The sequence below is a fragment of the Pseudophryne corroboree genome, chromosome 11 (assembly GCF_028390025.1).
Source record: "Pseudophryne corroboree isolate aPseCor3 chromosome 11, aPseCor3.hap2, whole genome shotgun sequence".
NCBI classification, from domain to species: Eukaryota; Metazoa; Chordata; class Amphibia; order Anura; family Myobatrachidae; genus Pseudophryne; species Pseudophryne corroboree.
In genome coordinates this window covers 305,060,791-305,075,241 of record NC_086454.1, presented here as the reverse complement: position 1 = coordinate 305,075,241, position 14,451 = coordinate 305,060,791, and the positions used below count along the sequence as shown (strand labels likewise).

The window sequence follows — 14,451 nt, the reverse complement described above, 5'->3', positions numbered from 1 at the left end:
GCGCTGGATTTGTAGCACTATTCAGCTGGCGCATTCTGCGGTAGGATTACCGCAGCCTAAATCAATAAAAGCCCATTCCACAAGGACGGTGGGCTCATCTTGGGCGGCTGCCCGAGGGGTCTCGGCTTTACAACTTTGCCGAGCAGCTACTTGGTCAGGGGCAAACACGTTTGCAAAATTCTATGAATTTGATACCCTGGCTGAGGAGGACCTGAAGTTCTCTCATTCGGTGCTGCAGAGTCATCCGCACTCTCCCGCCCGTTTGGGAGCTTTGGTATAATCCCCATGGTCCTTACGGAGTTCCCAGCATCCACTAGTACGTCAGAGAAAATAAGAATTTACTTACCGATAATTCTATTTCTCGTAGTCCGTAGTGGATGCTGGGCGCCCATCCCAAGTGCGGATTGTCTGCAATACTTGTACATAGTTATTGTTAACTAATCGGGTTCTTGTTGTGAGCCATCTATTCAGAGGCTCCTCTGTTATCATGCTGTTAACTGGGTTTCATATCACAAGTTGTACGGTGTGATTGGTGTGGCTGGTATGAGTCTTACCCGGGATTCAAAATCCTTCCTTATTGTGTACGCTCGTCCGGGCACAGTATCCTAACTGAGGCTTGGAGGAGGGTCATAGGGGGAGGAGCCAGTGCACACCAGGTAGTCCCAAAGCTTTCTTTTTGTGCCCAGTCTCCTGCGGAGCCGCTATTCCCCATGGTCCTTACGGAGTTCCCAGCATCCACTACGGACTACGAGAAATAGAATTATCGGTAAGTAAATTCTTATTTTTCATGTACTTCTCAACTGATTGACTTTCTCAGATGTGCCTGGTTCATGTGAAACTGGTTAGGTTACTGTACTGCAGCACAGCCGTGTAATTATCTGTATTCTTATAGAAGTTTTTACTGTGTTTTTACTTTGTAGCATTCTGATCACCTCTGAATACCACTTATACTACAGCTTGGCTTTTGTGATTTAATATAAGCTGTAACAAACAGGGTAGTTTGTCCCAGTCTCTTGTGAAATAAAAAAAGAAAAGTACACAATAGCACAAGGGAGCGTTTCAATTTAAAATTATTTGGCTAAGACAATTTATTTATACACATAAATTTCTAATTGGTAAAACGGATGAAATGTAATAAAATATCTACAATATGTTGGAGCTCCAATAATGGATGTTTAAGCACAGTTCAAGTGCTATTTGTATGCGACTCCAAGCGTGGTTTTCTGGGTTAAAGGTAAGTCACTGCTGATGCACAGTGTGCTGAGAGTGCAATGCACAGCTGGATGTATGCCCGGCAGACTCACGGAGCGGGGCGCTTTGCTACCACCTCCCCACTGCCTATGTTTAGCTCACCACTGGATCTTGCAGGTCTCAGCATGGCCAGCACTCTATAGGCTGATCCGATGACTCAGGGTGGGAGCGGCGGTCGCTGTGATGTTCACGGGGAGGGAGGGCGCAGCTCTGGATTGAAAGCTGTATCAAGTAGCAGCCGACACATATACACAAACATACATACATATATATATATATATATATATATATATTTCTCTATCGTCCTAGTGGATGCTGGGGTTCCTGAAAGGACCATGGGGAATAGCGGCTCCGCAGGAGACAGGGCACAAAAAGTAAAGCTTTTCCAGATCAAGTGGTGTGCACTGGCTCCTCCCCCTATGACCCTCCTCCAGACTCCAGTTAGATTTTTGTGCCCGGCCGAGAAGGGTGCAATTCTAGGTGGCTCTCATAAAGAGCTGCTTAGAGAAAGTTTAGCTTAGGTTTTTTATTTTACAGTGATTCCTGCTGGCAACAGGATCACTGCAACGAGGGACAGAGGGGAGAAGAAGTGAACTCACCTGCGTGCAGGATGGATTGGCTTCTTGGCTACTGGACATCAGCTCCAGAGGGACGATCACAGGTACAGCCTGGATGGTCACCGGAGCCGTGCCGCCGGCCCCCTTGCAGATGCTGAAGTAAGAAGAGGTCCAGAATCGGCGGCTGAAGACTCCTGCAGTCTTCTAAAGGTAGCGCACAGCACTGCAGCTGTGCGCCATTTTCCTCTCAGCACACTTCACACGCAGTCACTGAGGGTGCAGGGCGCTGGGGGGGGGCGCCCTGGGAGGCAAATGAAAACCTATTAAAAGGCTAAAAATACCTCACATATAGCCCCCAGAGGCTATATGGAGATATTTAACCCCTGCCTGGATTCACAAAATAGCGGGAGACGAGCCCGCCGGAAAAGGGGCGGGGCCTATCTCCTCAGCACACGGCGCCATTTCCCCTCACAGCTCCGCTGGTCAGGACGGCTCCCAGGTCTCTCCCCTGCACTGCACTACAGAAACAAGGTAAAACAGAGAGGGGGGGCAAATTTAATGGCAATATTTTGATATATATAAAGCAGCTATAAGGGAGCACTTATTATAAGGCTATCCCTGTCATATATAGCGCTTTTTTGGTGTGTGCTGGCAGACTCTCCCTCTGTCTCCCCAAAGGGCTAGTGGGTCCTGTCTTCGTGTAGAGCATTCCCTGTGTGTCTGCTGTGTGTCGGTACGTGTGTGTCGACATGTATGAGGACGATATTGGTGTGGAGGCGGAGCAATTGCCAAATATGGGGATGTCACCTCCTAGGGGGTCGACACCAGAATGGATGCCTTTATTTGTGGAATTACGGGATAGCGTCAACTCGCTTAAGCAGTCGTTTGACGACATGAGGCGGCCGGACAATCAATTAGTGCCTGTCCAGGCGCCTCAAACACCGTCAGGGGCTGTGAAACGCCCTTTGCCTCAGTCGGTCGACACAGACCCAGACACAGGCACTGATTCCAGTGGTGACGGTGACGAATCAACCGTATTTTCCAGTAGGGCCACACGTTATATGATTTTGGCAATGAAGGAGGCGTTACATTTAGCTGATACTACAGGTACCACTAAACAGGGTATTATGTGGGGTGTGAAAAAACTACCTATAGTTTTTCCTGAATCAGAAGAATTAAAGGACGTGTGTGATGAAGCGTGGGTTGCCCCTGATAAAAAGCTGATAATTTCAAAGAAATTATTGGCATTATACCCTTTCCCGCCAGAGGTTAGGGAGCGCTGGGAAACACCTCCTAGGGTGGACAAGGCGCTAACACGCTTATCTAAACAAGTGGCGTTACCCTCTCCTGAGACGGCCGCACTTAAAGATCCATCAGATAGGAGGATGGAAAATATCCAAAAAAGTATATACACACATGCAGGTGTTATACTACGACCAGCTATAGCGACTGCCTGGATGTGCAGTGCTGGGGTAGTTTGGTCAGAGTCCCTGATTGAAAATATTGATACCCTGGACAGGGACAATATTTTACTGTCGTTAGAACAAATAAAGGATGCATTTCTTTATATGCGTGATGCACAGAGGGATATCTGCACACTGGCATCACGGGTAAGTGCTATGTCCATTTCGGCCAGAAGAGCTTTATGGACGCGACAGTGGACAGGCGATGCGGATTCAAAACGGCATATGGAAGTTTTGCCGTATAAAGGGGAGGAGTTATTTGGAGTCGGTCTATCAGATTTGGTGGCCACGGCTACAGCCGGGAAATCCACCTTTCTACCTCAAGTCACTCCCCAACAGAAAAAGGCACCGACTTTTCAACCGCAGCCCTTTCGTTCCTTTAAAAATAAGAGAGCAAAGGGCTATTCATATCTGCCACGAGGCAGAGGTCGAGGGAAGAGACAGCAACAGGCAGCTCCTTCCCAGGAACAGAAGCCCTCCCCGGCTTCTACAAAAGCCTCAGCATGACGCTGGGGCTTCTCAAGCGGACTCGGGGACGGTGGGCGGTCGTCTCAAAAATTACAGCGCGCAGTGGGCTCACTCGCAGGTAGATCCCTGGATCCTGCAGATAATATCTCAGGGGTACAGGTTGGAATTAGAGACAGATCCACCTCGCCGTTTCCTGAAGTCTGCTTTACCAACGTCCCCCTCCGAAAGGGAGACGGTTTTGGAAGCCATTCACAAGCTGTACTCTCAGCAGGTGATAGTCAAGGTACCTCTTCTACAACAAGGGAAGGGGTATTATTCCACTCTATTTGTGGTACCGAAGCCGGATGGCTCGGTAAGGCCTATTCTAAATCTGAAGTCCTTGAACCTGTACATAAAGAAGTTCAAGTTCAAGATGGAGTCACTCAGAGCAGTGATAGCGAACCTGGAAGAAGGGGACTTTATGGTATCCTTGGACATCAAGGATGCGTATCTCCACGTTCCAATTTACCCCTCACACCAGGGGTACCTCAGGTTCGTTGTACAAAACTGTCACTATCAGTTTCAGACGCTGCCGTTTGGTTTGTCCACGGCACCTCGGGTCTTTACAAAGGTAATGGCCGAGATGATGATTCTTCTTCGAAGAAAAGGCGTATTAATTATCCCATACTTGGACGATCTCCTAATAAGGGCAAGGTCCAGAGAACAGCTAGAGATGGGATTAGCACTATCTCAAGAGGTGCTAAAGCAGCACGGATGGATTCTGAATATTCCAAAATCCCAATTAATGCCGACAACTCGTCTGCTGTTCCTAGGGATGATTCTGGACACGGTTCAGAAAAAGGTTTTTCTTCCCGAGGAAAAAGCCAAGGAGTTATCCGACCTGGTCAGGAACCTCCTAAAACCAGGAAAGGTGTCTGTGCATCAATGCACAAGAGTCCTGGGAAAAATGGTGGCTTCTTACGAAGCAATTCCATTCGGCAGATTCCATGCAAGGATTTTCCAAAGGGATCTGTTGGACAAATGGTCAGGGTCGCATCTTCAGATGCACCTGCGGATAACCCTGTCTCCAAGGACAAGGGTATCTCTTCTGTGGTGGTTGCAGAGGGCTCATCTATTGGAGGGCCGCAGATTCGGCATACAGGATTGGATCCTGGTGACCACGGACGCCAGCCTGAGAGGCTGGGGAGCAGTCACACAAGGAAGAAACTTCCAGGGAGTGTGGTCGAGCCTGGAAAAGTCTCTTCACATAAACATTCTGGAACTAAGAGCAATCTACAATGCTCTAAGCCAGGCGGAACCTCTGCTTCAAGGAAGCTGCCAGGATCCTTCGCTGGGCGGAGAATCACGTGATAGCACTGTCAGCAGTGTTCATCCCGGGCGTGGACAACTGGGAAGCAGACTTCCTCAGCAGACACGATCTTCACCCGGGAGAGTGGGGACTTCATCCAGAAGTTTTCCACATGCTAATAAACCGTTGGGAAAGACCAATGGTGGACATGATGGCGTCTCGCCTCAACAAAAAACTGGACAGGTATTGCGCCAGGTCAAGAGATCCGCAGGCAATAGCTGTGGACGCGCTGGTAACACCTTGGGTGTACCAGTCGGTGTATGTGTTTCCTCCTCTGCCTCTCATACCAAAGGTATTGAGAATCATACGGCAAAGCGGAGTAAGAACGATACTAGTGGCTCCGGATTGGCCAAGAAGGTCTTGGTACCCGGAACTTCAAGAGATGGTCACGGACGATCCGTGGCCTCTACCTCTGAGAAGGGACCTGCTTCAACAGGGTCCCTGCCTCTTTCAAGACTTACCGCGGCTGCGTTTGACGGCATGGCGGTTGAACGCCAGATCCTAAAAGGAAAAGGCATTCCAGAAGAAGTCATTCCTACCTTGATTAAGGCAAGAAAGGAAGTCACCGCGAAGCATTATCACCGCATTTGGCGGAAATATGTTGCGTGGTGCGAGGATCGGAGTGCTCCGACGGAGGAATTTTAACTGGGTCGTTTCCTACATTTCCTGCAATCAGGATTGTCTATGGGTCTCAAATTGGGATCTATTAAGGTTCAAATTTCGGCCCTGTCAATATTCTTCCAAAAAGAATTGGCCTCAGTCCCTGAGGTCCAGACTTTTGTCAAAGGAGTACTGCATATACAGCCTCCGGTGGCACCGTGGGATCTAAATGTAGTTTTAGATTTCCTCAAATCCCATTGGTTTGAACCACTAAAAAATGTGGATTTGAAATATCTCACATGGAAAGTGACTATGTTACTGGCCCTGGCTTCCGCCAGGAGAGTATCTGAACTGGCGGCTTTATCTTATAAAAGCCCTTATTTAATTTTCCATTCGGATAGGGCAGAGCTGCGGACGCGTCCGCATTTTCTCCCTAAGGTGGTATCAGCGTTTCACCTGAACCAGCCTATTGTAGTGCCTGCGGCTACAAGCGACTTGGAGGACTCCAAGTTGTTGGACGTTGTCAGAGCTTTAAAAATATACATTTCAAGGACGGCTGGAGTCAGAAAATCTGACTCGCTGTTTATACTGTATGCACCCAACAAGTTGGGTGCGCCTGCTTCTAAGCAGTCGATTGCTCGTTGGATTTGTAACACAATTCAACTTGCACATTCTGTGGCAGGCCTGCCACAGCCTAAATCTGTTAAGGCCCATTCCACAAGGAAGGTGGGCTCATCTTGGGCGGCTGCCCGAGGGGTCTCGGCATTACAACTCTGCCGAGCAGCTACGTGGTCAGGGGAGAACACGTTTGTAAAATTCTACAAATTTGATACCCTGGCAAAAGAGGACCTGGAGTTCTCTCATTCGGTGCTGCAGAGTCATCCGCACTCTCCCGCCCGTTTGGGAGCTTTGGTATAATCCCCATGGTCCTTTCAGGAACCCCAGCATCCACTAGGACGATAGAGAAAATAAGAATTTACTTACCGATAATTCTATTTCTCGGAGTCCGTAGTGGATGCTGGGCGCCCATCCCAAGTGCGGATTATCTGCAATACTTGTACATAGTTATTGTTAACTAATTCGGGTTATTGTTTAGGGAGCCATCTTTCAGAGGCTCCTCTGTTATCATACTGTTAACTGGGTTTAGATCACAAGTTGTACGGTGTGATTGGTGTGGCTGGTATGAGTCTTACCCGGGATTCAAAATCCTCCCTTATTGTGTACGCTCGTCCGGGCACAGTACCTAACTGGAGTCTGGAGGAGGGTCATAGGGGGAGGAGCCAGTGCACACCACTTGATCTGGAAAAGCTTTACTTTTTGTGCCCTGTCTCCTGCGGAGCCGCTATTCCCCATGGTCCTTTCAGGAACCCCAGCATCCACTACGGACTCCGAGAAATAGAATTATCGGTAAGTAAATTCTTATTATACATACATATGGATTGGGTTTGATATGCCAGCGGTCAGAATACCGACCGCGGCATCCCGATAGTGAGAATCCCGACAGGGGCAAGGTACGTATACTTACCTTTCCCTGATTTCCCCGTAACCCTCACTTCCCGCAGCCTAAACATATCCTCCCCTCCCCACAGTCTAACCCTAACCCTTCCCCCGCAGCTTAAACCTAACCTCCCCTTTCGCGGCTTACCTCTCCATTGGCCCTGCAAACACTCATTCGGGATTCTGGCGGTCGGGGTTCTGCGAAGTGTCAGGATTCCGGTGTCTGTATAATGACTGCCTGGATCCCGACCACCGAGATCCTGACCTTTTCCCATCAATATATATACACATACATAAATACATATACAGTGTGTGCGTATGAGTGTATATACATATTACAGTACTTACTAATAGGAAAGTGAGAGCCTGAAGGTTCCTCTCTGTCTCTCCAGTCTACACCTGTCCAGCACAAAGCCACAAACTCCACACTTCCAGGGAAGGGAACTTCTTCCCTGCAGCCTGCGTACTTAGCCAGTCACAGAGCTGCAGGCTGCAGCCTACCATCCTATTGGGCGGCTGAGCCATTACTCAGCAAGCAGCTCTGCAGCACTGGTGGCTTTGAGCTGACGGCTGGTCTGTCAGTGGGGAGGGGAGCACAGCGCCGTGGATCGGATTAGAAATCCAATCTGGCGGGTGGCAGGGAGCCCTTTCAGACAGGGGGGGCCCTGGGTACTTACCCCCGAACCCCCCCCCCTTTCCCCCCCTTAATCCGGCTCTGTCGCAAACGCACTTCCCTGGCACCACCGGCGCCCTACCCTGCCAGTGTTCTAGAGGGTGTATAGCTAGCAGCAGGGTTGTGAGAATATTTTATGGATATGACTGCTGGAACCACAGCTGATGCTGTATGTTCCATCTTGACATTTCCTTGAATAAACTACAGTAGGCTGGTTCAATCAGACTTGTGTTGACATTGAATTATTACTGTATTTATCACAATATATACAGTTTGTGCTCTGTGTATTGCCTACCCTGTACTATCTCTTCCAGCAGTGTCAGTAAGAGTAGAAAATAGCATAAAAAATGAAGTTAAACTGACTTAAGCTGGGTAAACGCTCCCAATCAGCACAGCATTGTGTCCCCAGCTTGACCTGCGAGCACCGTACACACTGTGCTAGAAATAGCTTAGTGTGTATGGGCTTCTATGGGATCAGGAGGTTAAGCTAAAAAAAATATAAAACAGCAGGTAAGATGCTACCTCCCGATCCCGGCCAGTGCAGGAACGTTAGAAGCCGTTTATTGGTTAACACTATAGCAATGGACCTATACGATCCTCAGCCCATTCACCTGATAACTAGTGATCGGGCCATGAATTGTATAGGTGTGTACTCATATTTAATTAGACTTGAGAGCAAATCCAGCTCATCGGAGCAGATATGCACCCGGACTAACCATGTTGTGATGCTGAGGGAGCCATGCTCCTTAGTCTTTGCTTGCTGTGAAACAGTGCACACAGATTCTCGCCACCTGTCTATTTACGGTTTAGAGTCTGGCTAGAACGCGACCTCCTCCCTATTTGCTCTTTGAGTCCTATTGGGCAAAAAGTGCTTTATAAATAACATTATTATCATTATTATTATTATTATTATTGTTTTTCTAAGTCTGTTTGCACTTATTAACCCCCCTGTACCTGGTTTTACCAAACTTGCCTAGTCTAGCTAAATCTGCTGTAACACTATACCAAGCATAGCAGATTTCCTTTACACCACTCACATAATGCCTCTACAGCCCAGTCTGTGATTGCTATCTTAGACAGCAATAGATTATGGACTTTGCCTTACAGGAACTATATTGCCGGTAACCAACTATATATGTGAGTTTACATAAAACTGCTTTACACAATCTAATAATCAACCCTTGACCACGTGGATGGGATGGAGCCATTACACAGGCTGAACTGATGTCTGAGATTACATCAAGTTCACTAGACTTTAAGGAGGCGCTCTATGTACTGGAGTTATAGGGACTGACTAGGATTCAGGAGACACAGGAATTGATGGGCTTTATTACCTGCATGCAGAGGGCTACAGTGCACTATGACTAAAATTGTACAATCGTACATGGTTGTTCCTCTAGGTTCACATGAAGGATGTGACCTCAGCCTTATGGGTGACCGGACTGGATCCTGGCTACCTGCGAGAACAAATGCTGAATGAGCCATTGGTGCGGGAGATGGTCAGAGAGTGCAACAACATTCCCCTGAGCCAGCCGCAGCAAGGCGAAGCCGTCCTGGCCTCCTTTAAACCCAGGGGTTACTCAGAATGCATTGTGACAGCCGGCGGAGAGGAACGAGCGTATGTATCAAACGTGCTTATTTACTTCAAGAAGTCTGTGTTTAGAAATATTAGGTGAGATCTTACCATGTACTGTTCCTGGAGACCCTATATCCAAATATACCTTAATTACATAGGAAAAGAGAAGGTTCTTTCTCTGACGTCCTAGTGGATGCTGGGAACTCCGTAAGGACCATGGGGAATAGACGGGCTCCGCAGGAGACTGGGCACTCTAAAAGAAAGATTAGGTACTATCTGGTGTGCACTGGCTCCTCCCTCTATGCCCCTCCTCCAGACCTCAGTTAGAATCTGTGCCCGGAAGGAGCTGGGTGCATTTTAGTGAGCTCTCCTGAGCTTGCTAGAAAGAAAGTATTTGTTAGGTTTTTTATTTTTAGTGAGATCTGCTGGCAACAGACTCACTGCTACGTGGGACTGAGGGGAGAGAAGCAAACCTACCTGCGTGCAGCTAGCTTGTGCTTCTTAGGCTACTGGACACCATTAGCTCCAGAGGGTTCGAACACAGGGCCTGACCTCGATCGTCCGTTCCCGGAGCCGCGCCGCCGTCCCCCTTGCAGAGCCAGAAGACAGAAGAAGGAGATGAAATCGGCGGCAGAAGACTCCGGTCTTCATTAAGGTAGCGCACAGCACTGCAGCTGTGCGCCATTGTTCCCACTGCACACCACACACTCCGGTCACTGTAGGGTGCAGGGCGCTGGGGGGGGCGCTCTGGGCAGCAATAAGACCGTGGAGCTAAAATATCTCGCGTGGAAAGTGGTCATGTTATTGGCCTTAGCTTCGGTTAGGCGTGTGTCAGAATTGGCGGCTTTGTCATGTAAAAGCCCTTATCTGATCTTCCATATGGACAGGGCAGAATTGAGGACTCGTCCCCAATTTCTCCCTAAGGTGGTATCAGCGTTTCATTTGAACCAACCTATTGTGGTGCCTGCGGCTACTCGGGACTTGGAGGACTCCAAGTTACTGGATGTAGTCAGGGCTTTGAAAATCTATGTAGCCAGGACGGCTGGAGTCAGGAAAACTGACTCGCTGTTTGTCCTGCATGCACCCAACAAGCTGGGTGCTCCTGCTTCAAAGCAAACTATTGCGCGCTGGATCTGTAACACGATTCAGCAAGCTCATTCTGCGGCAGGGTTACCGCATCCTAAATCGGTAAAAGCCCATTCCACAAGGAAGGTGGGCACTTCTTGGGCGGCTGCCCGAGGGGTCTCGGCTTTACAGCTTTGCCGAGCTGCTACTTGGTCGGGTTCAAACACATTTGTTAAGTTCTACAAATTTGATACCCTGGCTGAGGAGGACCTTGCCTTTGCTCATTCGGTGCTGCCGAGTCATCCGCACTCTCCCGCCCGTTTGGGAGCTTTGGTATAATCCCCGTGGTCCTTACGGAGTTCCCAGCATCCACTAGGACGTCAGAGAAAATAAGAATTTACTCACCGGTAATTATATTTCTCGTAGTCCGTAGTGGATGCTGGGCGCCCGTCCCAAGTGCGGACTCTCTGCAATACATGTATATAGTTATTGCTTAACTAAAGGGTTATTGTTATGAGCCATCTGTTACTGAGGCTCAGTTGTTGTTCATACTGTTAACTGGGTATGGTTATCACAAGTTGTGCGGTGTGATTGGTGTGGCTGGTATGAGTCTTACCCTGGATTCCAAATCCTTTCCTTGTTGTGTCAGCTCTTCCGGGCACAGTTTCCTTAACTGAGGTCTGGAGGAGGGGCATAGAGGGAGGAGCCAGTGCACACCAGATAGTACCTAATCTTTCTTTTAGAGTGCCCAGTCTCCTGCGGAGCCCGTCTATTCCCCATGGTCCTTACGGAGTTCCCAGCATCCACTACGGACTACGAGAAATAGAATTACCGGTGAGTAAATTCTTATTTCTCTGACGTCCTAGTGGATGCTGGGAACTCCGTAAGGACCATGGGGAATAGCGGCTCCGCAGGAGACTGGGCACAAAAGTAAAAGCTTTTAGGTCACCTGGTGTGCACTGGCTCCTCCCCCTATGACCCTCCTCCAAGCCTCAGTTAGATTTTTGTGCCCGGCCGAGAAGGGTGCATGCTAGGTAGCTCTCCAGAGCTGCTTAGAGTAAAAGTTTTAAATTAGGTTTTTTTATTTTCAGTGAGACCTGCTGGCAACAGGCTCACTGCATCGTGGGACTAAGGGGAGAAGAAGCGAACTCACCTGAATGCAGAGTGGATTGGGCTTCTTGGCTACTGGACATTAGCTCCAGAGGGACGATCACAGGTTCAGCCTGGATGGGTCCCGGAGCCGCGCCGCCGGCCCCCTTACAGAGCCAGAAGAGCGAAGAGGTCCGGAAAAATCGGCGGCAGAAGACGTTCCTGTCTTCAATAAGGTAGCGCACAGCACTGCAGCTGTGCGCCATTGCTCTCAGCACACTTCACACTCCGGTCACTGAGGGTGCAGGGCGCTGGGGGGGAGCGCCCTGAGACGCAATAAAACATGTTTTAAACCTTATATGGCTAAAGAAATGCATCACATATAGCTCCTGGGCTATATGGATGCATTTAACCCCTGCCAGTTTTCCTAAAAAAAGCGGGAGAAAAGGCCGCCGAAAAGGGGGCGGAGCCTATCTCCTCAGCACACAAGCGCCATTTTCCCTCACAGCTCCGCTGGAAGGACGGCTCCCTGACTCTCCCCTGCAGTCCTGCTACAGAATCAGGGTAAAACAAGAGAGGGGGGGCACTAATTGGCAGAAAATACATATACAGCAGCTATAGAAGGGAGAAACACTTATATAAGGTTATCCCTGCATATATATATAGCGCTCTGGTGTGTGCTGGCATACTCTCCCTCTGTCTCCCCAAAGGGCTCGTGGGGTCCTGTCCTCTATCAGAGCATTCCTTGTGTGTGTGCTGTGTGTCGATACGATTGTGTCGACATGTATGAGGAGGAAAATGATGTGGAGGCGGAGCAATTGCCTGTAATAGTGATGTCACCCCCTAGGGAGTCGACACCTGACTGGATGGTCGTATGGAAGGAATTACGTGACAGTGTCAGCACTTTGCAAAAAACTGTTGACGACATGAGACAGCCGGCAAATCAGTTAGTGCCTGTCCAGGCGTCTCAAACACCGTCAGGGGCTCTAAAGCGCCCGTTACCTCAGATGGTCGACACAGACCCAGACACGGATACTGACTCCAGTGTCGACGGTGACGAGACAAACGTAATGTCCAGTAGGGCCACACGTTACATGATCACGGCAATGAAGGAGGCTTTGAACATTTCTGATACTACAAGTACCACAAAAAAGGGTATTATGTGGGGTGTGAAAAAACTACCCATAGTTTTTCCTGAATCAGATGAATTAAATGAGGTGTGTGACAAATCGTGGGTTTCCCCCGATAAAAAACTGCTGATTTCTAATAAATTATTGGCATTATACCCTTTCCCGCCAGAGGTTAGGGCGCGTTGGGAAACACCCCCTAGGGTAGATAAGGCGCTCACACGCTTATCAAAACAAGTGGCGTTACCGTCTCCTGATACGGCCGCCCTCAAGGAACCAGCTGATAGAAAGCTGGAAAATATCCTAAAAGGTATATACACACATACTGGTGTTATACTACGACCAGCAATCGCCTCAGCCTGGATGTGCAGCGCTGGAGTGGCTTGGTCGGATTCCCTGACTGAAAATATTGATACCCTGGATAGGGACAGTATATTATTGACTATAGAGCATTTAAAGGATGCATTACTATATATGCGAGATGCACAGAGGGATATTTGCACCCTGGCATCAAGAGTAAGTGCGTTGTCCATTTCTGCCAGAAGAAGTTTATGGACACGACAGTGGTCAGGTGATGCGGATTCCAAACGGCATATGGAAGTTTTGCCGTATAAAGGGGAGGAGTTATTTGGGGTCGGTCTGTCAGACCTGGTGGCCACGGCGACGGCTGGGAAATCCACCTTTTTACCCCAGGTCACCTCTCAGCAGAAAAAGACACCGTCTTTTCAAACTCAGTCCTTTCGTCCCCATAAGGGCAAGCGGGCAAAAGGCCACTCATTTCTGCCCCGGGGCAGAGGAAGGGGAAAAAGACTGCAGCAAGCAGCCTCTTCCCAGGATCAGAAGCCCTCCCCCGCTTCTGCCAAGTCTTCAGCATGACGCTGGGGCTTTACAAGCGGACTCAGGCACGGTGGGGGCCCGTCTCAAAAATTTCAACGCGCAGTGGGCTCACTCGCAAGTGGACCCCTGGATCCTGCAGGTAGTATCACAGGGGTACAAACTGGAATTCGAGACGTCTCCCCCTCGCCGGTTCCTGAAGTCTGCTCTACCAACGTCTCCCTCCGACAGGGAGGCAGTATTGGAAGCTATTCACAAGCTGTATTCCCAGCAGGTGATAATCAAGGTACCCCTCCTACAACAGGGAAAGGGGTATTATTCCACGCTGTTTGTGGTACCGAAGCCGGACGGCTCGGTGAGACCGATTTTAAATCTGAAATCATTGAACACTTACATAAAAAGGTTCAAATTCAAGATGGAATCACTCAGAGCAGTGATAGCGAACCTGGAAGAAGGGGACTATATGGTGTCTCTGGACATCAAAGATGCTTATCTCCATGTCCCAATCTACCCTTCTCACCAAGGGTACCTCAGGTTTGTGGTACAGAACTGTCATTATCAGTTTCAGACGCTGCCGTTTGGATTGTCCACGGCACCACGGGTCTTACTTGGACGATCTCCTGATAAGGGCAAGGTCCAGGGAACAGTTAGAGGTCGGAGTAGCACTATCTCAGGTGGTGCTACGTCAGCACGGGTGGATTCTAAATATTCCAAAATCGCAGCTGATTCCAACAACACGTCTACTGTTCCTAGGGATGATTCTGGACACAGTCCAGAAAAAGGTGTTTCTCCCGGAGGAGAAGGCCAGGGAGTTATCCGAGCTAGTCAGGAACCTCCTGAAACCAGGACAAGTGTCAGTGCATCAATGCACAAGGGTCCTGGGAAAGATGGTGGCTTCTTACG

At 49.0% G+C, this 14,451-nt stretch overlaps 1 protein-coding gene across 3 annotated transcripts in view; it reads left to right on the top strand.

Annotated features, from left to right (window-relative positions):
• The window catches only part of GAN (gigaxonin), a 291,113-nt gene that overhangs the window by 153,034 nt on the left and 123,628 nt on the right, over window positions 1–14,451 (top strand). For all 3 annotated transcript variants that reach the window (XM_063945565.1, XM_063945566.1, XM_063945567.1), the window contains exon 4: window positions 9,258–9,475. In XM_063945565.1, coding sequence (XP_063801635.1) covers window positions 9,258–9,475 — 218 coding nt within the window. The remainder of the gene's footprint in view (window positions 1–9,257; window positions 9,476–14,451) is intronic.